Source organism: Colletes gigas, unplaced genomic scaffold (genome assembly GCF_013123115.1).
Source record: "Colletes gigas isolate AHSC1104 unplaced genomic scaffold, ASM1312311v1 Colletes_gigas_Sc00020, whole genome shotgun sequence".
NCBI classification, from domain to species: domain Eukaryota; kingdom Metazoa; phylum Arthropoda; class Insecta; order Hymenoptera; family Colletidae; genus Colletes; species Colletes gigas.
In genome coordinates this window covers 223,000-250,074 of record NW_025106649.1, presented here as the reverse complement: position 1 = coordinate 250,074, position 27,075 = coordinate 223,000, and the positions used below count along the sequence as shown (strand labels likewise).

Below are 27,075 nucleotides of genomic sequence, written 5' to 3'. Positions count from 1 at the left end.
CTTTTATTTCTTCATTATAAAACTGCAATCATTATGCATAAATAATTATTTCCATCATGAAATTTATTTATTTGGGGTGCAGCGTCCCATCATATAAATTCTACCGGAAATTGCGTAGCTATGTTTATAAAAGTTCACTCACTCAACGAAGTATATTAAATCATTTTGGTGACTTCTGAGATCAAATATCAAAAATAAAATTGTAGTTTGTTCATAAAAAAGCAGAATCTTACGCAGCAAATTAGATTTCCGTACTATTTGAATTTCATCGATGGATAAAATGACGTTCCCGCAAGCTCATCAAACAGAATTAATAACGTTGGCGGAATTAGCAGGAATTTTCGCAGTTCCGGGAGTTTATCGGTAATAATTTACAACACGTATAAATTAATTTTTTCAATAGTTTTTAACAGCCTTAGTTACGTCTTGATATTTGGTGGTAAGGATAGTAGTTTTGAGGTTATAGAATTGTAAAATGCGTATCGTACATACGTAAATAGATATTGGAAAATATTTTAATATATTAACTCGTGCGACAACGCGTCAAAACAATATTAAAATTATTTATCAATTTAAAAAAATCATTTTTTTTTTAGTATTATAGTGGAACTTCTTGCACTTCAAATATCACCAGAGGACATATATATTCTGTTGAAAGAAATATGCCCGCAGACGAAAGATAGAGAACCGGATGTTAACAATGTTGAAGACGCAACTGATACATAAACCACAAATTAGCATCTATTTTTGTATTTTTCTTATTTACGTTTATTGTTTCAAATATTTATCAAGTAATATTACGCGTAATTATGTTTTAATACGTACAATGTAACTGAAAATATATAAATAGTTACATGACTAAAAATAAAAAATATTCCATGTAATAAAAAAATACAATTAATATTTTAAACTGCCTGCCTTCGCCAGTCTATCAGCCATTTCATTACCATAAATTCCCACGTGGCCATTGACATGTTTCTAAAACATCATTGAAAAGTTAGCAATTGTAAAGGATATCCAATATGTAGTACTAATGGACAGTGTGATCCTTATAAAAAATTAATTTATGCCAAATTTCTTCAGGTAGATTGCATGGCTCGAAATAAGACGAAAATAAAAAATAACGAAATTACGCGGTATTATTCTTACCCAGATCACGTTCAAAGACGCGAGAGCTTCTTCCATTTCTAGCAATTCAATCTTATTTATAACGGGTTTCTTGTCCACGGTTTTCCATCCGTTCTTTTTCCATTTCGGCAACCATCGCGTTATACATTTGATGAGAAATTGCGAGTCTGTGTGGATCTTTAATTTTTTAATGCCCACTTGTTTCGCTAGTTTCGCGGCCGCGGTAACCGCCTGAATTTCTGCCATATTGTTGGTTGCTCTACCGACAACAGGTTGCGATATATTCCTGTAACCATCAACTTTCTTCAAACACAGTAACTATGTCATCTTGAAAATTGAATGTAATTATAATGAAATATACATGGGATGACCATCGCCAAACCAAACGCCTATACCCGCTCGCGCATTTCTCCTGCCATTTGAACTACAGGCACCGTCTGTATATACATTCACATATCCATTATCATCCATAATATAATCTGATAATTTCTAAAAAGAGAGTAAAAATCTTATGAATTTGATCAATATGATTAAAGTTCTGGAATAAAGAAAACTGGTCGTTCTAATCGAAGAAATTAAATTGTTCTTGAAAACTTAAAACAGAGAAGTATTTGGAATGTTCCAGTAGGTCTAAAAGTAATTAAAAGATATACATAAGTACTTACTTTTCGTTGAACACATTCGCTTTCCAAGTCTATTACTTTACATTTTTTTGGATTAGATTGTTTATTATTAACTATTGGAGGTGCTTTTCTTCTTAACGCTCGTCTGAAATAGATTATAAATTAAAATACTTCTACTTAAAACTATATAACAATTACCGTACCTTCGCTTTTCTGTGGGTATTGTGTTGTTACTGTTACTTTCTTTAATTGGACCTCTCTTTTCTTTTATGAAATTTTCAGCCTCTGTTTGTAATTTGAACTTTTTGAATGCAGCACCAGGATATTGGTGAATCTGTGTTTTACACTCATCCCTTATCGAAAATAGATACAATTTTCGTGAGATAAATTTAAAATAATATATTGAAAAAATTGAAAAATAAAATTTGTTTACCAAGTGCTGTAAATTCCAGGTTTATGGCCTTTGGCTACAGCATAGTACGACGGTGCCATATTAGTTAATGTCTTAAAGAAAATGCACAATCGAGTTATAGACATTTCATATTTCTTAGCATTTAAAGTAAAATAATAATAAAATGTAACGTATAATGCATAATTAACATTTATTCAAATGAAAATAGGAACTAAGACATCGTACACGTATTTTATAAAAGTATTGCACAATTCGTATTAACAAGTGCATGATACATTCATAATTTACAAAATCGTTTAAACACAATCACAGTATTTACCTATAGGTTCAACTTATTACCATACAAAAATTATACAGTACTGCAAACTGTTATACGCCCGTATAACTGATAGTATTAACCTATCAATAACAGTTAGATTCTAACCTCGAATTCGTATTCTCCGTGAAAAACTAGTCAAAATAGATTCATAAGTTCGTTTGGTTTATTTTTGAAAAAATTACTATACGATAAAAATAAATTATGTATATGAAGTTTGTGCATTATTTGATAGAATAATATTCGTTTCAATACTCGTATTACATGTTTCTAGTAATATTAATTTTCTACATTGTATACAGGCAGAGATGCCAGAAAAGCACCGCCGGGTGCACACGCACACATGCCAGATACGCGTACGTGAGCTCGTGGAGTTTCGGAAAGTCGACAAAGGCAAACTGACGCATGCTCTCTTTCTCGATTCTCCGAAGCTGCCCGAAGTAATTTCGGATCGCCTCGTGGGAGTCGAGAGAGAAAGGCTCACATTTGCCTTCTCGCTCTAAACAACTGAAATCCGACCACCCGTCAACGGCATATGATTTGGATTCTCGAGCCGAGATTCTCGACTGCCCAGGCATTTTTACTTTCCGACCTATGTAGGCGCACATAAGCAAAGTACCCATAATGAAAAACAAATTTTGTAAAATTTATTTTACGGAAATACACGTTTTAAGACCTCCTGATCATATTTTAATTATTGAAAAAAAAGACATTTTTTTTTATTCCCATGTATGAGCACACATATGTATATTATTAATACGATTGAATATAAATAGCTGAATGAATTTAAATGAAACTTTACATTTAAGTTTTATGTTCTCATTTCAAAGGCGTGTGGACGGATTCAAATACGTGAACACTAATCGTAACGATGTAATTATATTATTTAATATTTACTAACTATTTAACATAAAGAACATAAAAGAAAGACATAAAACGTAAACGTAAAAGATCATAAACGTAAAACTGTGATTGCTCTCGACTAACGTTCGATACAGAGTGACGTTCCTGCAGTCAAAGTCGACCCTTCCTTATTCCTATCTTATAATAATGATCTAAACAAAACGCACGTTCGAGACGCAGTCTCTAAAACGTATTTCAGCTTAAACCTAAACACCTCACTCGATACCTACTCTAGCTTAGACTAAACACTCCTATCGACGCAAACGATAACGGTTCTCCTAGCCACACACATACACTCCTTACAGATTATACCTCTTGTTTCATAGTTGTTCCGATATATAGGCATAATGTATAAAAAATCTTTTAAATGTTTCATATAAATCTTAGGACGAATTAAATTTTATATGAAAAAAATTATATAAACTTTTTCTCTATCTTCGCTAGAAAAGAAAACATTAAATGAAATCTTATACATTACATGCTTACTTAAATCGCATTGAAAACGAATACCACAAATGTTTTAGAATAATGTGCAAAATGTGATTGCGATTTTCGCTAAGACAAATTGAAAACTCGGTTCTAACAAGGAAAAGTTGGAATGGTACCAGGTTTTGGGTTAGGTTTTACTTTGAGATATTATTAAAGTTATTACAGGTACTTATCTTCAAAAATAGAAATACGTTCAACAATCAGCGTGGCGTGAATGACAAGGTATTTGCCTGCAAGTTCCGAGCTTTTTCTGCTCTGCAGGTTCAAACCCTGCCAAAACAAATCCTTTTCTTTTATTTTTTCAATCATATTTTAATCGTACACTAAATGTGACATTATATTTTTGTCTGACCTTCGAATATTTTTTTTTAAAGTTATATTTAACCGATTACATTTAACATATGTTATTTTCAATGTACGAAGTACATGAATCTGGATGGTACTTTTCACAAAAACAGTCAAAACATAAAAATTTCAAGCACCACGTACATTTACTGAAAGTTTTGTTTTCACAGAAATTACAAAATTTTGTATTTAACTCTGATGGAAAGGCCGCTTCATTTACATTGATAAAATGTGAACGATTTTCGGATAGTCGTACCTTGTAGCTCGTACTTTTTACCTTATACTTCAGGTAAAAAGGGATATTAGCTGGGAAAAACAGTTTTATGACATTACCTGCTAACTTATGTTACTGTTCTACAATGAAACGCTATGTTTTGTACCTTTAAAAATATTCGACTATGTCCTTTTAAAATTTAAGATACAACCCATACTTCGTATTAAACTGGCAAACGGGATCACTTTTCCTTTGTTTCTAGTTAGTTCTATTTAGTTCGTCATAACCAATTGATACGGTTATCTCAAAACAATCGAGGAAAATCATTATTAATTAATTTCTGCAATTATTAATTCTACTGTTTTGTTTATGTTATAAAAGTAAGTACTCTTCTTATTGAAAAATACCACAGCGTGTACAATACTGGTAAAGAGGGGAATCTCATTTTAATTTATTAATTTTCAATCTTAAAGTATTTTGATTTTCAAAAATCGTATTAATAATATACATATGTGCGCTCATACATGGGAATAAAAAAAAATGTCTTTTTTTTCAATAATTAAAATATGATCAGGAGGTCTTAAAACGTGTATTTCCGTAAAATAAATTTTACAAAATTTTTTTTTCATTATGGGTACTTTGCTTATGTGCGCCTACATAGGTCGGAAAGTAAAAATGCCTGGGCAGTCGAGAATCTCGGCTCGAGAATCCAAATCGTATGCCGTTGACGGGAGGTCGGATTTCAGTTGTTTAGAGCGAGAAGGCAAATGTGAGCCTTTCTCTCTCGACTCCCACGAGGCGATCCGATATTACTTCGGGCAGCTTCGGAGAATCGAGAAAGAGGGCATGCGTCAGTTTGCCTTTGTCGACTTTCCGAAACTCCACGAGCTCACGTACGCGTATCTGGCATGTGTGCGTGTGCACCCGGCGGTGCTTTTCTGGCATCTCTGTATACAGGGTACCTGTTTTCAATCTATCAATATAAATCATTCGAAGAAAATTCAAAAATTATAACGGTTTCGAGGAAAATATAAATATATAATTTTTAACAAATTAATGGATACAGCTCGATATTCCCTACAAAAAGTATTAAGCTATTTATACTACGGTACATTTGCAAGATAAAAAAAACATGTTATATCAAATGTATTTAATTTGACTCAAATACAATGTAAATAAATTGTAAACAATAAAAATAAAATCGTATGATACAAGATCGAACAAAATTTAATATAAACTTCGAACTATAACGAAGTCGATTTAAATCTAGTAAAGGACAATATGCTTCGTTTAAAATGTTTTAACATTATATAATCTACTTTTAACTGAAAACTGTATAATTACAACATAAATTACATGCAAAAAATATGCAATACTTGGATGTCAAATGTGCAATGTATTGTACTTATAAATGATATTGCAATTTATTAAACATTTATGTATTATAATTATAATAATATATGAATATTTAATTGTTCAGCAAGCCTATAAGCTTAAATGCATTTCCAAGTAGCAAACGATGGTTGATCGAAGTAAAAATGTTCTTTATTGCAATTGGAAGAGAATTTCGTAATAATGACTAAACATACGTAGATCGAATAACTCGTACGATGTATACGTTATTTCGTATAACTGTTATTATTAATGATCGACAAATGATTAACCTGAACATTTGATTACAGAAACGCAGTACGAATGTATTTAATCGAGAAATTGTAACTTGTCAAAATAAAGTCGTGATTGTTTACGAATTATGTACATAAAGTTATTTCACGCGATATTCTTTGTATCTTTACAGTGATATGTTTTTTACGAATTAAAAATTTATACGATTCACAGTATGGCTCATTCAAAGGTATGTTAAAAAATTAAATATTTTTCGATATTTCGTAAATGATACGTTATACACATGTTATATTAAATATATTCGTGTATTTAGAGAAACAGCAGTTGGCTGACACCATCATTCGATTCACCACCTAAATCTGTTAAGAAATCATTGTCAACCAAACATTCTCTCTCGCAAACAATGGGAAGCAGTATACCCAATATTTCAAGTACCTATGACATAGTTCCTAGGAAGAAAAGTATAAGTAGTCTGTCCACTTTGCTAGAAGCTTGCGACCCACGAAAGCCTTCTGAATTAGTGGTCAGTAAACAAAAACAGAAAGATATCTCAGGATGGTTACAATTTAAAGTTCAGAAGGGTCGACCTAGTGCATTAATTTTGTCTGGTCCATCCGGCTGTGGGAAGACAGCAGCAATGAGACTACTTGCCAAGGAGAACGGATTTAATGTTACAGAGTGGATCACTCCAATCGATCAAGCCATGGATGAAAATAGTAATCATATTGATAAACATAAATTAATGACTTTAATAGAAACACACTAATTATTTATTATTTTCCAGACAGGGTGATGCGTCAAGGAGATAGATTCGAGGACTTTTTAATCAGAGTAACTCGTTATAATTCAATTTTGGGTAACAACCCCAAACGTCTTCTTCTTGTAAAGGATTTCCCAAATGTTTACCTCGAAGATAAAAGTAGCTTCTTTTCACTGTTGGAGTAAGTAAAATTATTATATTTAGTTCTTATATATTTTTTTATTTATTTACGATTTTTTTATATTTTCAGAAAATACTTTGAAATGGGAAAAGAACCTATAGTGTTTGTATGCTCAGAATCGGGAAATTCAAAATTGCTGCAAACACTGTTTCCTGTTGATGTAAGAGAAAAGTTTAATATAGACCTGATCAAGTGAGTAAGTTAATAATATATTGTTTTATTTCACTGTATATATGCGCTTATTAAAGTCTTTGCAATCCAGCATAAATTCTGTTACACAAACTGCAATGAAGAATGCGTTAAAACGAATAAGTGATACTTTAAATACAATTGCTGGGCACATGATGCACGTTTCTCAAAATAAAATAGATGAAATATTATCCAACAGTGTAGGAGATATTAGAAATGTTGTCTTAAATCTTATTTTCATTTCACTGAAAGGTAAGCGTAATTAGCGACGAAAAGACGTTCGATTTCTAAATGCAATATTATTATGTTGTTGCTAGTGCCTGAGAAACAACTTGAAAATAAATGTACTTCTCGAGAAGAGAATGTAGGGCTTCTACATGGCGTTGGTCGAGTAATAAATCCAAAAAGTGAGTGTAAAAAAATAAAAAAAAAACGGCGAAATATAAATTGGCGAGTCTTAGTAATTAATGAAGTAGTATAAAATTGTAGGAATTCAAAGCGGAAATTCGTGGAAATTTGTTCACGATCCTGATGACATAGCAGCTTATTTTCAATCGCAAGCGACAATATTTCTAAAGTTTATTCAGGAGAATTATTTAAATACTATAGGAGGGATAGAGGAAGCGAACGTCGCTGCAAACATTTTAAGTTTAGCGGACGTTTTAAATACCGAATGGCGTGTACGTCCGTTACTTTTGTTACATTTCGTTTCACGAAAAATTAATAAAGAAAGGTTTAACAAAAATTTAAGTTTTACGAAACTAATGTTTCTTTAAACGAATAATTTTAGGACTCGAATCTGACTAAAGTCACATTATCTTTCGTCACTCGAGGTCTGATGGTGGCGAATGAAAAGCCAGTGTCCGGATGGAATCCCGTGAGAAAACCACAGAACGATCGAATTGACATGTTAGTAAATGAATTTTGCAGTGGTCTATTTTTAGCGTGATTATGTTATTTTTTTCACATTTTATGTATGCATAAATTGTACATACAGGCGAAGGTGTCTGGCAGTCGCTGAAGTTCGATGGTACGAGTCTATAATTAATTCAAAGCCAAAACAGGCGGAGGAATTGCTCAATGTTGATATAGAATCAATTATTGAGTGACGTTCATGGAAACTGAGGTTATAAAGGAAGTGAGTATACCATGTATTTATTTAAGATTTATTTTCTACTAGCATTATGTAGATGCAAATATAATATCAGCGGGAAACGAACAACGCGGAGAATATAAATACGAATTACTTTTCGAATAGCTCTGATTATTTAACAGTTCTTAAAAAATTGTATACATCGTTATGTAATTGTTTTCACATAATTATTAAATATTTGTAATAGTTTGTTTATTCTGTATAGTAGTTACTTTTAACGCAGCAAACGGATATTCGTTCGAATTATATTGATAGTTGCAGCGAAGATTACAGAAATCGCCATTAAATAGACTTGTATATAGTCTATAAATGGTTTTTATTACAAATATTTTTCTTCGGAATGAAATTTGCGGCAGTTACAGAAGAAAATAATTTAATACAGAGATACGAATATATTTAACGTTTAAATCGAAATTGTTTCTGGTACCGAGTATTTCGTTTAAGAAACGTGTACATTTTATAGTCTAACTGTTCTTCATAAATAATTTTTAAACGGTTACATTTAATTAACTATATTTGTACATTAATAATAAATTTTGTACATATACTAAATATGTGACGGGAGTACCGTTTGCGAAACTTCCTCGATTGAAAAGGCTTATAGAAAAAATGCAGTAATAAGCAGTCTTTCGCTTTGAATACCTTATCCGTCAGTGTTTGTCAAATTGTTTCAAGTTGTTTCAAAGTATTTTAAATCATTTTTATACCGTTTACAGTCTCGTACTTTGAATTCGCAGGAAGAACGAAAAAGGCATTTGAAAAACACTGAACCGACGATAGAGCGATCATTAATTAAATTGTCAGTATTACAAAGTCTTAGGTATATTATAAATCGTGTTAAAAAAAAAACTATTTGTAAAATGAATAAAGGTACATTTTTAAGCGAAAATTGAATATCCATTGGCTAATTTATAAACGTGAATAATGATGATTAACTTTGAAAGTTATTACGATGATACCAGAACGGGGATATTAACGAGTGACAAAGACTACGCCGCCTTCGAGAGGGCAGTTTCCTCCATCGTCGAGATAAGAACATCGAGACCAAATAGAAAACCTTCTTCGTGGTTGCCTTGCTCCCAGGGCTTTCTGTGCGTCACTCTTTGCCCGCTCGGCAATTTCTGTGTTTTAGCGAAGTCGATCAACCACACGCCAACCTTGTCGTCGTCGTAGATCATAAAGATACTGCTACCGATAATCTGCAAAACAAATTATCGCGCGTGTTATCAGCAACGCCTTGGACATTGGTCGACGTTCGGGACTGGAACTGGCCAAGGTCGAAGGTAGGTTAGATCTTCCAGGAAATCCAGAGTGTCTTTTTCTTTCAGAGCGTGCGACCGAGATAGAGATGCACAACACGGCACATCGATATCTCACAAATTTAAAAACATAAACATACTTGGCCGACGGGACAAGCGGGGATTCCAAGAACTGGCGGAGATAACAACAATTTCTCAAGGTATCACCGTAGATATAACGAGAGGAAGCGGGGTAGACACGATACCCGGTATATCAAGGGAATGTCGGAAGCATTATCAGTTGGCCGGAGAAAATTAAATTTCTTTGGCTCGTGGCATTCTTTAACCCCTTCCCGTACTTGAACGAGTCTGACTCGTGATGAAGATTTTGATCTAAACATGAATGTCACGAGTCAGACGCAAATGACGATTGTGATTGAATTTTAGTTCCTATTAGTACGCCGCAAGAGTCGGTCACGATTCTTATAACCTCTGTTACAATGCAGGTTAGCGTCAGTCTGCCACGGGAAGAGGCTAGGTTAAAATTCCAGGCCCCAGTCGTCGTTGCTCGACGTACCAAGTAAGTTGTGTCACTGTTTTCACTCGTCGATAGAGTATTTTACGTGTTTTGTTTTGGTTAAAATACACACTGAGAGATAAAAACTGTTGCGTAAGAAGATCCTATTGCTTAAACGAGTTAACAAGGTACGTGAAATGCACATTTAATTATTATCAAATGAGATGCACGCAATAAAAGTTTACGATTCTATTAAAAAAAAAAAAATGAAGGTGATACCGAAGTCTTTGAAAGCAATGATCTGGCAAAAAGTTCAAGACCAACAGTACATTTCCCTCTCCAAGCGAAACGGTTTTTTATACGAGTAACTATTTTGCATTTTGATTAGTTTGAAACATAATTACGTACGTGATAAAAGTTTCAGTGTGTTCGAACTAGGACTGATACTATTAATTAAATATTATTTTTACAGTCAGAAACGACGAATTGATGCAACAACAATACGCACCTCGTGACTTTTAAAGTACTCCGACGCTTCGATTTTCGAACGAAGACTCTTCAAGCGCACGAGCAGCTTTTCTCGCGTGGCCTCGCGCGCCCCTAGAAAGAGCTTCATGGTGTCGAGTACTTCCTGGTGAGACTTCACTTTCTTCAGATCGGTAATGGGCGGCGCTCCAGGTAATTTCATAGCCTCGATTCGGAATCCGTGGCTACGCGTCGAGCTCTGTTGCTCACGGAACTGCATGTACCGTAACTTAGTCACGGCACGTTGCTCGTGTTCTTGCTTCGTGGGCGCGTCGGGATCGACGGCGATCATCTTCTGATAAAGATCCGATCTCGCGATCGTCTTCGACACCTCGGACTCGAGGAACGTTCTTGTGCCCATCTTGATGTCCATTACGTGCGGATCGTTGAAGCCAAACAGCAGATCCTGCAGTTCTATGAACGTGTCGCCTTTGTACTCCACTTCTCGGTAGTATCTACGAAAATGTTGAGCATAATTTAAAAGGCTGAATGGCAGAAAATAAGAAAGCCTGATGTACACGGTATGCGTAACCTGCACGCATAATTTCCTATCGTTGGGACTATTTACCTTGGTATGCAGTCACGTAATTCCTTGTCTTTGCTCAGCGCCTCGTAAACGATCCTCTCTGTATTCTCCGATCCTCCCATTTTTCTTTTCCAAACTGTGCCGGGTCCGGCTGGCGCAAAGCCATCCGGATGGCCCGACAATTGGAACCAAGATTTTAATCTGTTCTTCAATAGAACGTCGCTGGCTGGCGCAGTCAGATCCAAAGCATTCTGCAACGAAAGTACAAAGAAATGTAAGCTACACGAATTTACCAATAAATATGGTAATCACGTGCACGTGACTACGGCCGTCAAGGTATCAAAGAAAAGATCAATACCAGCGCTAGGAACTTCAACGAGAGGTCCTCTTCCGGCATGGTAGCATCGGAGAGAACCAGAGGGAATTGTTCCATTTTCTGTAGCGTCGCTGAATCATGGGGAAGCTTGGCGACAGCCCGGGTCGAGCTGGACCCAACGCTGTTGGACCGATTCGTGCCCACAGAAGCGTTCCTCCGCCATTGACGAAAGGCGCTATAGGTGCTGCCCGACGAAGCATCTTTCTGCCTTCGGTGATCCTTCTGATTGGCATTATGGTTCAGTCGCGTCTGTTCCTTCTTCGAAGGCTGGAACCAAAGAAATCTACTAAGAATTTAATCTAGCCGACATTAAATGCGATTTCGTGAATCTTAATCTCCTTTCAAAGATTTTGCAAATTTACCATCGCAAGCGTTAAAATGACGTTTGAAAAATGAACGGTGCTAGTTTCAAAGCGGTCGGATTGGAAGTTCAAACGCCCGGTAACTGTTCCTCGATTTTAAATCGCGAGAAACGCAACTAGGAAGTACGAGCATCTTTGCATACTGTTCGACGTAAATGCACGCCCTTCGGAACGACAGGTTTAATTGAGTTTAGCAATTTATATATTTAGTGATGAAGATTCGTGCTAATTAACGCGACGCGGCTGCCACTTGATCCAATTATGATGCGTCGCATGCTCTCCTGTACATCGAGAGAACGGACGCGATTCGACCAATTGGACGGTTGACGCGTAACGTTCAGGCAATTGTGAATACGATGATCGAACACGTGCTACGAGCGCGAGGTTAAAGAAAAAGCGCATTCGCGAGAACTCGTATCTATCTTCGGAGAATCTTAACAATTCTTTTTTTTCTCAAAATTTTCTTCATCGAACCCTTTGCAACAATTTCGAAACTTACGTTTTAATTTTACGTGACGTTGATCTATTACGAAAATTCGTGACACGCGAATGTGTTAATAATCAAAGAGAAAACGATCACACGCTGGCGAATGTTTCGAAATTCAAATGGACAACGGATTTTCATGTACCTGAATAATGTATTCGACATCTTGAATGGTGTATTGCACTTTCTTAGCGACGAAGGTTGATTATTATTATTCTTATTGGCACGTTATTATCGTAGGGTGCGTGCTTCGACAGTGATATTTGTATAGGGGCAGGTGGTTCGAACGTAGTTTTCGATTTCACGATACGCCGTTCATTTTAATCTGCCCGACAAGGTCCGCACGTGAGGACATCGTGAAATTGGGCTCGCAGTTTCCCGTCGGGCGATTTCGGTTACGGCTTTATCGTTGTTGTGATTCGCGACACTCGTATTACGGGCAGACAAGGTCGTGCAGTGTTACGAGTCGGTGGAGATCGATCGTGGAAAACAGTAATAGTTGTACGCGGTCGGTGAGGATTCGAGCTTGCTTCCTCTGGCACAAGAATCATTGTCGCGATGATAATTGCAACAATTGCCCAATTAGTCATCTGGACGTACGCAGTGGCAGGCCTCGAACGATTGCAAACGAAGCACACCGGACAATTTCGTTCGACATTAGCGAGTACGTTATGAAATGACGTTTGTTAGAAGCGAAACGTAGTTAAAGGGGATAACAAAGTTAATGGACTATTTTTCGTGATTAAAGATTTCTTTATTTCTTAACAGGATGCACGTTATACTTACCAATATAAAATAGTTTTGCACACACGAACAAAGTAGATTACGTTTTCTACACCGACCAACGAAGACTGAAACCCTACGCTCGTTCCCTCTGTGAGAGACGTAAGAACTAATTACCAGTTCGGAAATATGAACGATGACCGTGTTTTATATTTAATAGTTTTCGACATAACTTCTGAAATTTTCGTAACGATCGTTTTAGAAGATAATTTTACAAGAAAACGTACTGTATTTCCCGCCTGAAATACTTCGCTGCTCGAAAAGGTTTCATTTCTAACCACAAAATTACACGTTTTAGGAAGCACAAATCAGTGGGGACAGGTTGTGGCAAACGCGGCGTCAGCTTCAAACAATAAAACGGTAGTTATTCAATCCCATTGTGCGGTATTTCACAATTGCTTACGTTTTATCCTTGAAACGACACATGGAAACCGGAGTTTATTACTGTTTTGTCCGTATTTTCAACACATCCATTAGATACGCATATCCGGTTTGATGCAAAACAAACGTGAAAGATATAAATATCCCCCGACGCTTAATTGTTCAATAGTGCTAAATATAGCACAAAGACTATTAATATTAAATTTTGTACAGTTTTTCAAATTATTTACTCGATCTAATTGTACTGATTAGGAAATTTTTGTTTTGTTTTTATTGCTGTTTTTATTAATGATTCTTTTTCAATTTTTCAACGGATCACGCGATCTTCGGCGAGTCGATTGATGATTTCAAGCCACGTTTGCGGGCACACGTGAACATTTGCATTCCGCGTGCGATCTCGATCGTTCGAACGCAGTAATCATAGCACGCCCTGGGTAAAATATGCGAGGAATGTATAACGAGTTGTCTTCGATGCAAATGTTGCCGCATAACCAACAAAACAGCTCTCGAGGAACGGTTATCGAAAGAAGATCGAAAGTTGCGTGGAAATTCTGTAGTATGTTTTAATGTTAAAATTATTCGTCGTTCTGATGTACATAAGTACGACAGTAACTCGTTGATAACAAATTTCAATTAATTGTTCGATAGATAAGAAAATAAATTTGACAATTATTCTGTAAAATAAAAGAAAAAAAAATACCCTTTCTTCGTTTACTTATGAACAGATTAAATAAAAATGTTCTTTCTTAGCTCATATTTTGAACAGGTGTTTTAGTTGACCGGATGGCTTAAAATTTACATAGAATTTTTTGCCACGTCGAATTTTTGGAACACCATTTAGGCAAAGATTTTGCTGGCAAGATAAGTCATACACCTTCGGTTTCAGCCTTCGGTTACTTGGGAGCCAGAGAAGCGGAAAAATAAGCTCGTAGCTTGTGTTCAGTTCGTAAGCAGAGCCCGTGTTTTACGGTGCATTGACGTCACCGGTGTATTCAGATTGCATTGTTGCAGATAAGTTTCAATCGAGTACCGCTCCAGTTTTAACGCTCAACAACGAGTGCCGCGAGATAACGCATACTCGTTGTATCCAGTTTGATAGGAGGAAAATCGTACTCGAAACCGCTCATACGTGTTTTCGGTAATACAGACATAAATGGATTTAATTTTTCAATCGATGAGAAATAATTTTATTAATACTCAATTTATCCGTATGTTATCATTAATCGTTATTCGAAATTCTAATCAAAGATAAAGATTTTGCTCGTCTCTGATACGAACGTGAAATCTCCATGGCGGTATCGCGGCACTTTCACGAAAAAATCTGCGTTGTCCTCGATAAACTGAATCACAGAATTTTCAACCGGACTAAATTCCACTGGCCAACGACAATGACCTCGGTCGGCGTGCGTCAATGCGCGAGCGAAACGATTTGATAAAAATGCGATCGTGTCTTGTCTCCTCTGTGAGAACGATGTGTGATATTGCTCGACCCGAAGGGAACATGTCGTCGATGTTTCAGGCACACTTTCGGGAACGTTCGGATCGTGTTTGCACAGCTTCTAAATTGATCGTTGCCAACGATATTCGTTTCAACGGTATTCTTGGACGACCCGTGAAGTGCTTTTCAACTGAAAAATCAATCGTCCAGGCGTCGAAACGCGAATAAAGGATAAAGCAAACTTTCAGAACTTAAAATGTAAACAGAGCATGTGCTCGGCGTTGAGGTCGCTCGAGTTTGGTAACGGTTGCGGTTTTGTACGTAAAAAAGTAAATAGTTGGCGCTAGGATGCGCCACATGTAGCAAAGCATTCGATGCACGTTCGACGTGTGTATTCGGTACCGAAATAGTTGAATGAAATTTAATGCAGTCGATCGTAACTGGGTATCAATTGTATTCAGATTGTGGGTAATCAGGAGCAATAAATTATCAATCTTTCGTTTAATTTAACTGTGGAATTTATTATTGTAGCGAAGGCAGGTACAGTCGTGGACTAAAGTATTCAAACGCTTAGATTTATATCATTCAACTAATGAAATATACATGTTAATTGTAAACACGTATGTACCAGAAGTAGTTCTGAAAAGTATTTGAACTCTGGCTAAGGATTCCAGAAGATTACTAGATAAGAAAACGAATAGCAAATTATAGAGTGAAATCGTACAACTTGTAACTAGAAAAAAGTCACCATTCATACGCACCATTTAGAAAAGGCAATGTTTCTGGAATTTATCGACGTTAAATTCTTAATTTAATAAGTTACATTACTATTGTTGCCGCGAAAATGTCGAATTATTTTAAACGATTTTAAAACCGTCGCGAACCAAGAAAATACGTAATCATTTTTTAACGCCACGACGAATCCTTGCGCGATACGAATAAAGTCGATCGTGCAAGGTTTCACAGTGAATTTGTATGCCGAAGCGGCGACAGAAAATACGCGGACGTCCTGCATCGCTGAAGTGAAATTTGATTTCGTACTATGCATCCATTAGTGCGCTCAGGGTCGTGCGAAATTTAAGGTCCCTGGCGAAACGTTTAATAAGCGGGTGAACAAAATTATGTTTCAGTGATCAATTATTTATTATTTACGTGCTACTTGAAATTCTTGGAAATGGTTTACGGGAGTGCGAAATTGCGATTTGTTAAATCGTAATTTATCGCGTGAAGATAAATTGAAAACGAGGAACAAAATATTTTCATGCGGGGCTTCGTTTTTTAGGAAAATTGCTCTGAAAATTCTGGTTTGCGTATGCTCGAGGCGACTTGACTCACGCGTCAGACTATTATTTGTTATTTCTACTTGTGGTGGCGTTTGTGTACCATGTGGTCGAAGTAAACTGTTATGTACAAGGTGTTTTCTCAGAAACCAATGAAGATATAGACTCCATTTTCTTTTTTAAATTAAAGAAGGGGGCCTCATAGGTTTTTTTTTTAATGTGAAAAGGTCGATTGTGTTTGTTCGATCCATGGTTCGGCCACACCTGGGAAAAATTTTAATGGGAGATTCTAGAGGCTAAAATAAGACGAAAATCAAGAATACCAATTTGTTGATGGAGGCTTCGTTAAAAACTTATTAACGTTTAAAGTTCCGCTAGTATTGAATTTTTTTCTCGAAAATGCGCAAGTTTTCAGGGGTATGTCTATTCACCAAAAATGAGTGTAATTGAACCCCACAACCGAAAATAATTTTTCCAGAACGATTTGAAATTTTTTTTTTTCTTAGGCACCTAATTAGATTTTCGGTGAGGAATTTTTTTCTCGAAAATGCGTAGGATTTCGGGGATATGCGTAATGACCAAAAATGGTTGTAATTGACCCCCGCAACCGAAAATAATTTTTCCAAAACAGTTTGAAATTTTTTTTCCCGTCGAAAAATTTCACACCTTCTTGATTTTTTTTCTCGAAAGTGAATAGGATTTCGGGGGTGTGTGTAATGACTAAAAATGCTTGCAATTTACCCCCGAAACCGATAATAATTTTAAAAGCTAGTTCGTATGAATTAATAAGTAAATTCTGATTTAGCAAAACTGTCATGAAACACGCAATGTAATAAATGTTGTGCCAGGTCGCTGCGAAGATTCTATCAACGTGCAATGACATTTTAAAGTGAGAAATTATTATGACATCGTTATTACTGATACAAACTATTAATCATACCGAATCGCTTCAAGATAGTAAACATTATACAAATAGAGAGATAAGATAAACATGATCAACCTTCTACATTCTGCAATGGAATACCCTATGTTATCAATTTTATTCAATATTTCCTTGTACCTTTGTCACAAAGATATTAACAAAATTTATAATCTTCCTATAAATAATATTTTATTTCCGCTCGTTTCATTTGTAGACTATACTCGTGCAGTTTGCTGGGAGAAACGCGGAAGACCTTGTATGTACATATGAGACGTCGCAGAATATTATGCAAGAGGTTTCCGGGTGTCAGAGTAAGTCGAAAACGTAAAATAAATATTTATTTTGCATTAAATTTCGCGGTCGAGAAGATCACTTAGGAATTCTCTTCAACGTTGAATCATTTGCACGATAACGTTTTTAACAATTTGTTAATAAATATGTGCACGTAGCAAAATTGCTCGACTAGCCAATAAATGTGTTACCGATACGAGAAGGCGACAAAAAGTCAGTTTTTCTCGACACTGTCACGGAAATTAAATGCCAAAACGTCAATGCATACACGTAAGTATTATTATGAGCTACTTGTTGTCGCTTTAAGCAAACGAGGGCTTAAAATGTCGGCAAACGATCCCCCGCAAACGTTACCCCACAGGAAAAAAACAATTTATAAATCAAGCTTGACTTTAATGTATGTCACCGTCGATGGGAAGCGAGACGATCACGTATTCGCGTTTCTTTCGTGAATAATGCCGATGGACGAGTCACTTATTAGGAAGCAAGTAGTATTCGACTTATCCAGATATTCTAATTATGTCTAGTTTTTTGATCGTTAATTCTGGTTTCGTTTCATAACCAACGACAGTCGCTCGTGCACAGTCGAACCTCAATTATTGCAGGATTTTTCACCCCCGATTGAAGCTCTCGTGCAACAATCGAGGTTCTACTGTGTACGTATAAAATCGAAATCTCTGGTCCTAATTTTCTCTTGATCAGAGTCGCGAATAACGAATCAAAATTGTACATATGTATTCAATTAATTTTGTCGAACTGACAATTGTTTATCAATGAAATCGCCATTGTTTCGATTAACCAGCTTTGAATTCATTGCGTGAATCTAATCGCCATTGATCTATATTTAAAACAAACAAAAAGCGATTACTTTTTGTAAAAAGAAACATTGTGAGAAATATTTCATCATTTCGCGATCGTTGTATTAAATACATTTCTAATTACGCTAGTAATTAGTATAATGACAGTATATCTATTAGTAAAAGGCAAGACTAAACAACGTCCACACAAGTAAACCGATAACAACTCATATATTTATGAGTTTCGTAACTCTGTTGCGAGTAAACTATAATAACTAAAAATTAATTATCGTTGTTCCGATTTCACGATAAAATCGTTTCAGTAAAAACACATTGATAGAATCTAATAAGTACGTGTATCTAAAAAATTACATTCCTGTATTTTGATATCAGCAGATAACATAAATAACAAATGTTCGAGTAGTATAAGACTTTACGTAAACAGAATTTCTTGTCAAGACAAAGACAGACTTGTAGATACAAAACTTGATGCATATAGATAAGTGAGATTCGTTTAATTGAAATACTCTTTATAATACAATATCTCTTGAATAAAATTTTTGTTAAGGATAAAGATCATGTTATTTTGATATGGAGTAAGCAATTTTATCGTCACATGACTTCTATTTCAGTTTTTTTTCAAAGAACAGTCTTACGGTTCTCTTTGAGTAAATTTTTTCCCCCAACGTGGACAATTAATACGTTTTTGAAATTAAAATTTGTGAAACAAAAAGTTAATTATGAAATGCCTGTTACGTATAATTCATATCTTTTTTAATTAGAATTCTCGTATACATTTACATTGCATATTCTCTGATCATTTCTACCCTTTGAAATAAAAATATTCGAAAAAGTTAATTATACAGTGTCGCGTGCAATTAATATCGTTCTCATTAGAATTATCTCGTAATTTTCTGCCATATTATTCTTTAATTATTTCTACCTTTAGAATTCAAATAAAAAGTTATTCATAAAGTTTCTTTTTATTTGCCGTTTTATTAGCACGACTTCACATTCCTGATAATTTATTTATTTAGAACGAGTCGAATGTAAGAAAATCAATTTCTCATCAGGAGTATATCAAGCGTAGTAGAGAAGTTCTCTATATAAAATGTTTCACGGTTTAAAAATATTTTCCAACTCGACTCGCGTAAACAGAATCCCTAGCGCCATTAGTGTTTACAAACAGTGGAATCAGCAAACGGTAAAACGAAGGTCGTTCTAAAAATATTCGACGATCCATGCGTCTCTATGTATTTAATTATCGACTGATTTCCATATATAGTTTCGCGTGACAACCGTAAGTCTAGTTAGCTAAGATTTTTCGTAAACAAAAATATTTTTCCACTCTACATTACGTATCTTTTCTTCCCAGAAAACTTTACGTTAGTTTCTAAAACGCGTTTGAAAGAAAGATCGTCATATTTCGACGTTTCGAAAAATCATTGAAACTTACAGTACAATATCTTCAACTTATTATTATTCTATGTTTTAGTTGGACGAGTGACCCATGGATCATACCAGACTAGATTCTCAATAATCTGTCGTTATCTCGGAGATCATGGACCCTGTAACATAACCTCTTTGTCTCGACAAAGCAAAACGTTCCTAGAAACTTGATTTCAATGATATTTATGGTAATGCTTATGTAAACAAAAATATTTTTCCACTTTGCATTACGCATCTTTTCTTCCCAGAAAATTTTACGTTAGTTTCTAAAACGCGTTTGAAAGAAAAATCATCGTATTTCGATGTTTCGAAAAATCATTGAAACTTACAAACCAATGTCTTCAACTAATTATTATTCTATGTTTCAGTTGGACGAGTGACCCATGGACCACACCAGACTAGATTCTCAATAATCTGTCGTTATCTCGGAGATCATGGAGCCTGCAACATAACCTCTTTGTCTCGACAAACCGAAACGTTCGTAGAAACTTGATTTCAATGATAATAATGCTTATGTAAACAGTTACAAAAGAACTTTCATTATTCGAACGTTTTACTATTTAAATTTATCGCAATAATGTTTTTCGAAGCAGGATGGCGAAATTCCTAGAGGAGACTTTGCAATTCAAAGGAAGAAATTTTAATGGAGACAAATATGGACTTTCCTTCGGTACGAAGTCAAACGACTTTAAATACTATTTAACCGTGCGATTCATGCGTGTAACGCCCAAAGGCGTTCGACGCGTACGTTTAATGAACTTGGCTACCGGATTTCCGCACATGGCGCGTGTCGAGCGTTCAAATCTCAACGCCGAAACGGTTAATGCAAGTGCGTCAGAGGCCTCTCGCGAGCGAACCCATAAATCTATCGCGCGCGGCAATTCTTTACCACCGCGATCACTTTCATGCGCAACAGAGTTAATCCTTAATTCGAAGATTTTGTTTCGCGATTGCAGATATACTTTCTACTTGCAGACCGGTTGACATCAGCATGTCCATACGCAGATACGTGAATATGGTATCAAATAATTCTTACGGCATGAAAAATACGTGCAGTCTGCTGTGCTGGGAGATCGAACGAGCCAGGAACGTACCTACAGGGTGAACGAATAGTAACGAGTCGTGTGCATCGCTACGATTACTTCGTTGAAAGAAATTACACGCGAAGGAATACTTACGAATAGTTCGATAATCCTTGACATTACACAACGTTAGTTGCTTCGTATTATCGTTTCGCAGAAACACAGAATTGCATTAACCTCTTCAAGGAGAAATTGTTTTACTTGGAATAGTTGAAAATTTTAACTGCCATTAACCTATAACATCTATGAATCTTCTAATTGCGTTATTTTGGTTCGCTGGGGTTCAACTATGTATAAATATTTAACTTGAAAACTAAACGCGAAGGTCATTTAAATGTCGAACCGAGCCAGCACAAATCCTGTATATACATATTTGTTTGCTACTTTCTTTTATATAGATGACATTTTTATAAATAGTGTATATTTATCGCAAGTCCAATTTTAAACTTAATTTTTTGTTAACAGTTAACCGAATGGAGATTGTGGAGCACAAAAATTTCTCGTCGATCATTGGTCAATTTGTGATCAATATGGTTGCGACCATCAATTTTTCAATTGGGTACAGTATGGGAAAAGAAATGTAGTTTTCATCGGAATTAAATGGAAAGTCAAAGTTAGGAAGATGTAAATGATCTCTGGTGTCTGTATCTACTGATCTTTTTTCCCGCGTTAAATCGAATAATATTAACGTGGCGAGGAAATCAAGGTGCATACTCTTACTACGTAACCGACGACGTCAATCAAGGAGAATGTAGTAATTGCAATAACTGCATAGGCTATGGATCGCTACATTCTTCTAAATATTCTGCGTGTTGCTTGTTAGAGTTTCTCATAGAACTTGTTTATTTATATAAAATGCTGCTATATACTTCAGTAAATTAATTTCTTTAAGTAAACAGTAGGAAATTGTGTGCTCGCTTTTGAAAAACCATAGTCGTGGGTCGAGCAATGAAGTATTTATAATAAATTTAGTATTTAATGTTTTCGACGACTTTCACTGTCATCAGCTTCAGAATACTGGATTTAATATCAATAATTTCAGTCTTGATTTCCTGCAACAATCAAGCTTCTATTATAGTCGTTGTAAAAACAATAACTAATATGACTTATTTATTTAAAAAATTTTTTTTTATTATTAAAAACTTCTGCGTGTATATTTATATGTAAGAATTACAGAATTGTTTTTGAAAGTAAAAAGGTCGATGCTTCGTGTCTAAATCCAGTGTTGGCGTTTTGTACGTTGTGTTTGCTTCTAAATTATTTATAGATCGCTTTAATAATATTGCCGGCGTCAAAATTCGTTTGCGTTTCGAACGGCATACAAACATCGCGATTACAATAATCGAAACGATCGAAACGAGCCCGCGTCGTTTAACAGAGTCAATTTGAAATCGAACCACGTGGCGGACAATTGAATTTTTCTTTTAGTTCCCTTCGCTACGACGAGTATAAATTACACTTCCTGGCCGAGCGTAAATCAATTTCACGGGGAAGAAATATTTCCCATTGTATAGAAACGCGCGAGTAACGACGGATACATTTTCTCTTCGTAATATCGTTTGAAAGTTCGTTACGACGTAATCCGTTTTTAATTACCGTGGATTAATGGACATCTTTCTGGGATCGATATGAACGCGTCATTGCATCCCGATACAAACCGAAGAAGTAGCTATACAGACGCAGATCTAAAAATATACTTTTATAGTGTTCGACCATCCCTGGGAAAAATTTTAATGGGAGATTCTAGGGACCAAAATAAGACGAAAATCAAGAATACCAATTTGTTGATGGAGGCTTCGTTAAAAAGTTATTAACAATTAAATTCAAAAATTTCAAATCGTTCTGAAAAAATTATTTTTAGTTGCAGGGGTCAATTACAAGCATTTTTGGTCAACTGACATACCTCCGAAATCCTACTCAGTTTTGAAAAAAAAATTCAAGTAGGTGAAAGTTTTGGGTGTAAAAAAAAGAATTTCAAATCGTCTTAGAAAAATTATTTTTAGTTGCAGAGGTCAATTACAATCATTTTTGGTCATTAGACATACCCTCGAAATCCTATCCACTTTCGAAAAAAAAATTCGAGAATGTATGAAGTTTTTCGACAAAATTAAAAAATTTCAAATCGCTCTGAAAAAATTATTTTCGGTTGCGGGGGTCAATCACAATTATTTTCGACGAATAGGCATACCCCCGAAATCCTGCGCATTTTTGAGAAAAAAATTCATTACGAGCGGAACTTTAAGCGTCAATAACTTTTTAACGAAGCCTCCATCAACAAATTGGTATTCTTGATTTTCGTCCTATTTTGACCTCTAGAATCTCCCATTACAATTTTTCCCAGGGATGGCCGAACACCCTGTATATCTTTTTTTATTTCTGATTCTTAGTTGCAAATGTTCCATTGTGTTTAATTCAATAACAAATTTTGAGGTTGGCTCATTGCATTATGAAGTTACAATGCAAGCCTGGCAGTAAATTTTGCCACGAGCAAGACTATAATTGCGAGATAAATAAATACTACTTTAACCGCTCAAGTTCATATTCGAGATAACGATTAAAAGGCGTCTTCTTTTTTCCTTTTTCAGGCACCTATCACGAAACATAAATTGCACGAGGTTAATGGCTTAACGCGTTTCCTGCTCCAGATACAAGCGATCCTTGAGTTTGTCATCGAGTACCGCCTTGAATTTATTCATTCATCTGTCTTCGTCGAAGGTCGGATCCGTGAAAATTTCGAAAGGCCTCTTCTAAATCTTTTCCAATCGGGTTTAACACGACACCATTCGCGTTAATGACATTTATGGGCGAGCACGTGACACGACGCGTTTGTTACGTACACCGTACGATCAGTAACGAGTCTTTTGATCGAAACCGCGCGAAAAAAACACGTTAAAGATACAACGTCAATTTGCAAGGCTTAATTTCACCGTTATCGGAGGTTTAACTGATTCGCAGCATACACGTGTCGGTTCAAAATTATTTTAAAATCAACTTGTCTCAGAGGAATATTTTATAAAAATTAAGTTGATTAATTGGCTTTGATAAAGACTGATACATCGAAGACAGTGCGTCTACTTATCTCATCTTCTTCGCCGGTACAGATACGAAAAAATACTCGTTTTGTCCGCATCAACTTCGTCTCATTCACTGTATAGTGACGTAACATTTACACTCGTATTACACTTTTTTTTTTTATACATATACATGCACAATTAGCTGGGTTGTAAGATAGGACAAAATATTCTCATTTCTGTTATCGACTTTATGAATGGTTTCATTGCACACATACAGTACGAGCACAATTTAGTCGCAAATATGGTGTTCCATAAAAGGTAATGTCAAACATTAAGAGAAATTTATATTTAACAATAATACTAACAAAAAGCTTACAATGCAACATAACTATTAGAATTGTCCAACACAGTACCAAACAATTATGAAATAGTTTTTGTTAAAATAAACAAAATAATCTGTGCAAAAAATCAAGAAACAAGAATCATGCAAAAGAAGGGCATAGCTGTCCAATATCTAGCAACTGCTACATACGTTGCTTTAAATTTCGTTCACGTAATTTCGATAGCAATGCATTATCCAAATTTTATTAAAAAAAATTTATTCGCGATTCTAAATAACTTCTGCCAAACATTGAAACGAAATGTAAATTTTCCTTGGATATTTCGCATAGAATAATACGAGAAACGTGCAAATAAACAGGGTGTAATATCGACCATACTAACGCATCGGAAAACATTAAACCGTTCAGTAACAGTATCTCCTGCAACGAAGCCTAGGTCGTGCATATCGATACTTCTAGCACTTCGATTAGCGACTGTCGATATCCAGTAAATCGGGTAATCCATCCAACAGGTTCTGGTCGCTAAATAAACTACGGAAACGAGGGAACTGCCGAGTAGTTTTCGATACACGTACCTTGTTGAAGTGAGCTTGCAGAAGCCGCTCATATTGGTCAGCAGCACGGAGACAGAGCCGCGCGGTGAACGCTTCCATTCGTGCTGGTAGGGGCGCGTAGCAAATACTGCTTGACATTATTCCACTCTTCGAGCTGACACTCCTCCGGAACACGCACCCACGTACGTACAGTGTATACAAATAAAATCGTCACTCCGCCACGCACTTAAATCACGACGATCGTTCGTGGACGCAAGCTAACCTCAATCGACGCTCACGAGCTCATCGTTGTCTACCGTAGGCGTGGTCCCGAATTTCTTACTCGACGACAATTTCGAATACGGTTTTTTTTTTAAACAATTCTCCTTGCACGTGTAAGACTTCTGTTATCCCTTTCGTCCAGTAATTTCCGGAACCGCTTACGCATACCACGAGTAAATGCTGTCGAATACCGTTGTCTTCACGTCGTGCATGCCGAAGTCACTTCACGCGGTACGTTCGAGCAAAAGTTCCCAAAATCGTAGACTCGGTGGTTGTTCGATTGTTGTGTCCAGTTCAGAGAACGATGGCGTTTCAAATGTGTATTCGTAGTTCCAGCAGTCGAATAAATTCGCAGCGAAAAGTCGATATCACCGAAACGTTAGAAACGTGCGAACTATTCGACGAATATGCGCGCGTGCGTCGTGATTACTAGTTCACTCTGTAGAGGGTGTTACGGTGTTCTTTGTGATCGGAGGGGGCGAATCTTTGTCAACGATTCAAAAATTATTCCTAGTTTTCGTTTCCGCGTGAACGAATTCGAAATGATGCGGCGAAACGCCTCCTCCTGCTTACTGAATGTGCACTGGTCAGCGGAGAGAGCTACATATAGTTTTATCGTCCCGATCCCGACGCTCTCTCCCCACCATTTCGTGTCGACGTCCGATTCTCGTTCTCGCATGTATGCATGCGTGCGTACGCTGAAGCCGGAGGCGCAAGTAGGGCTATTATTCGGGTCGCAGCCCCTTTTCACGAATAGAGCTAGACGAGAATTTTTCAACTTTAACGAATCGAACAGAACGATTAGTTCCGCACAGAAAAATAGATCAATATTGAGCATGCACTTTATTATGAAAATGTTTTTTTTACCACTGGAATCTTAGAGAAATCGTAACCTTAAAAGTTGCTGTAGGCTTTTGCAATCTGATTCTATGCTAATAACTAATACTCTGTGTTAATAATCGATTAATGAACTAATCGCTCTAATACGTCTGTTAATTAGATTTTTTTATCAGATCTTTTTGTAAATGATACACTTAGAAGATAATTAGAGTACAAAAAATAGTATATGATGCGATGTGATAGTTGAGGTTAGCTACATCATTTGACTATGAATTATAAGTATCGTTGAACTCTAATGTAGGATTATGATTCTTATAACATAATGGATTTGTTTTAAACGATATTTTGAAAATGAAATAATGTTATATACTCGATTGGAAAATTATTTTTTCCGATGACCTTAAGGTTTTGTAATCTTCAATGTTTCTGCTCGGGGATGTGGATATTCATGCAGATACACGCTTAAACTTACGTCAATGCGGTTTAAATTAGACGCATGCGTTGATACTGTTATCATCGCGTATTTAGATTGCACTGAAATGACCGTCGTTTAGTCCTCTTAGTTTATTAACCTTTTCATGCTTCGAAATTTCTGCCACGAATGGAACTTTACGATGACCGTTGGCACGCTACTCAACGGTTTCATAGTTAATATTTCAAAATGTGACTTTGTGCCCTTAAGTCCATTTAGATTAAATGTTCAAGAATCATCTTAGAAACATATAATTAAAATAGCACTTTCGACCATTGTAGTGCAAGTTTTACAGTACACACAAATTTTTATACATGTTTTAAATTATGTGCTGTTATTTTATTTTATTTTAAAAATAGCTTTAGACTTTATTTTGAATTATTGATACTTTGTGTTCACAATTTTTGAAAATTTACTTGTTCTACGATGAATGATATTAAATTTACACGCCTATCGGATACAATAAAACGCAGTAAAAAGGAGAATAACTAGAAACAGATAGGTAATTCAGATAATCGATAGTAATTATCCTCGCTGCTTTACGCATACATAATAACACAAATTAGCTAAAAATAACCGTTCACGAGGAACAAGAAACGGTACTACGAGATGATTCTCATAGTTCTTAGAATCTTTCGTATTACACAATATCCGAGTTATGCATTTTTCCCCATGCAATTAGGGTCTAGGGTTGCCTGTGAGAATTTATGAATCATTCATTAGCGTATTACACGTATCTTATGATATATCGGATCGATATTGTTAACGGAAAAAAAATGTATAAGAAGTCTCGATCTATATGT

General features: G+C 35.7%; 3 protein-coding genes and 1 long non-coding RNA gene across 8 annotated transcripts; 2 read left to right on the top strand and 2 right to left on the bottom strand.

The window, feature by feature from the left end:
• Positions 1-897: 897 nt before the first annotated feature.
• On the bottom strand, positions 898-2,641 carry LOC122400697 (ribonuclease H1). 4 transcript variants are annotated; one of them, XM_043402281.1, is made up of 7 exons: positions 2,588-2,641; positions 2,185-2,255; positions 1,955-2,104; positions 1,794-1,896; positions 1,490-1,617; positions 1,150-1,414; positions 898-978 (listed from the first exon to the last, which is right to left on the bottom strand). In XM_043402281.1, the coding sequence occupies exons 2-7, from the start codon at positions 2,241-2,243 to the stop codon at positions 898-900; spliced, it is 786 nt and encodes a 261-aa protein (XP_043258216.1). In that variant the 5' UTR covers positions 2,244-2,255; positions 2,588-2,641. The 4 variants fall into 4 exon arrangements, with proteins under 4 accessions (XP_043258216.1, XP_043258215.1, XP_043258212.1 ...); XM_043402280.1 differs by having other exon boundaries at positions 2,483-2,624; XM_043402277.1 differs by lacking the exon at positions 2,588-2,641 and adding an exon at positions 2,389-2,452.
• On the top strand, positions 2,414-9,124 carry LOC122400694 (cell cycle checkpoint protein RAD17). Its single transcript, XM_043402274.1, has 11 exons — positions 2,414-2,519; positions 6,229-6,285; positions 6,370-6,772; positions 6,841-6,997; positions 7,067-7,189; positions 7,260-7,438; positions 7,504-7,593; positions 7,676-7,866; positions 7,977-8,095; positions 8,184-8,324; positions 9,077-9,124. Exons 2-10 carry the CDS (start codon positions 6,271-6,273, stop codon positions 8,293-8,295), a joined length of 1,389 nt encoding a protein of 462 aa, XP_043258209.1. The 5' UTR covers positions 2,414-2,519; positions 6,229-6,270; the 3' UTR covers positions 8,296-8,324; positions 9,077-9,124.
• On the bottom strand, positions 8,378-25,529 carry LOC122400696 (inositol-trisphosphate 3-kinase homolog). 2 transcript variants are annotated; one of them, XM_043402276.1, is made up of 5 exons: positions 24,721-25,529; positions 11,504-11,804; positions 11,188-11,396; positions 10,603-11,074; positions 8,378-9,538 (listed from the first exon to the last, which is right to left on the bottom strand). In XM_043402276.1, exons 1-5 carry the CDS (start codon positions 24,750-24,752, stop codon positions 9,329-9,331), a joined length of 1,224 nt encoding a protein of 407 aa, XP_043258211.1. In that variant the 5' UTR covers positions 24,753-25,529; the 3' UTR covers positions 8,378-9,328. The 2 variants fall into 2 exon arrangements, with proteins under 2 accessions (XP_043258211.1, XP_043258210.1); XM_043402275.1 differs by having other exon boundaries at positions 11,504-11,788.
• Positions 18,949-20,341, top strand: LOC122400698. The gene is made up of 3 exons (XR_006259378.1): positions 18,949-19,896; positions 20,077-20,185; positions 20,302-20,341. It is a non-coding gene; the product is annotated as an uncharacterized LOC122400698 (long non-coding RNA).
• Positions 25,530-27,075: the final 1,546 nt, after the last annotated feature.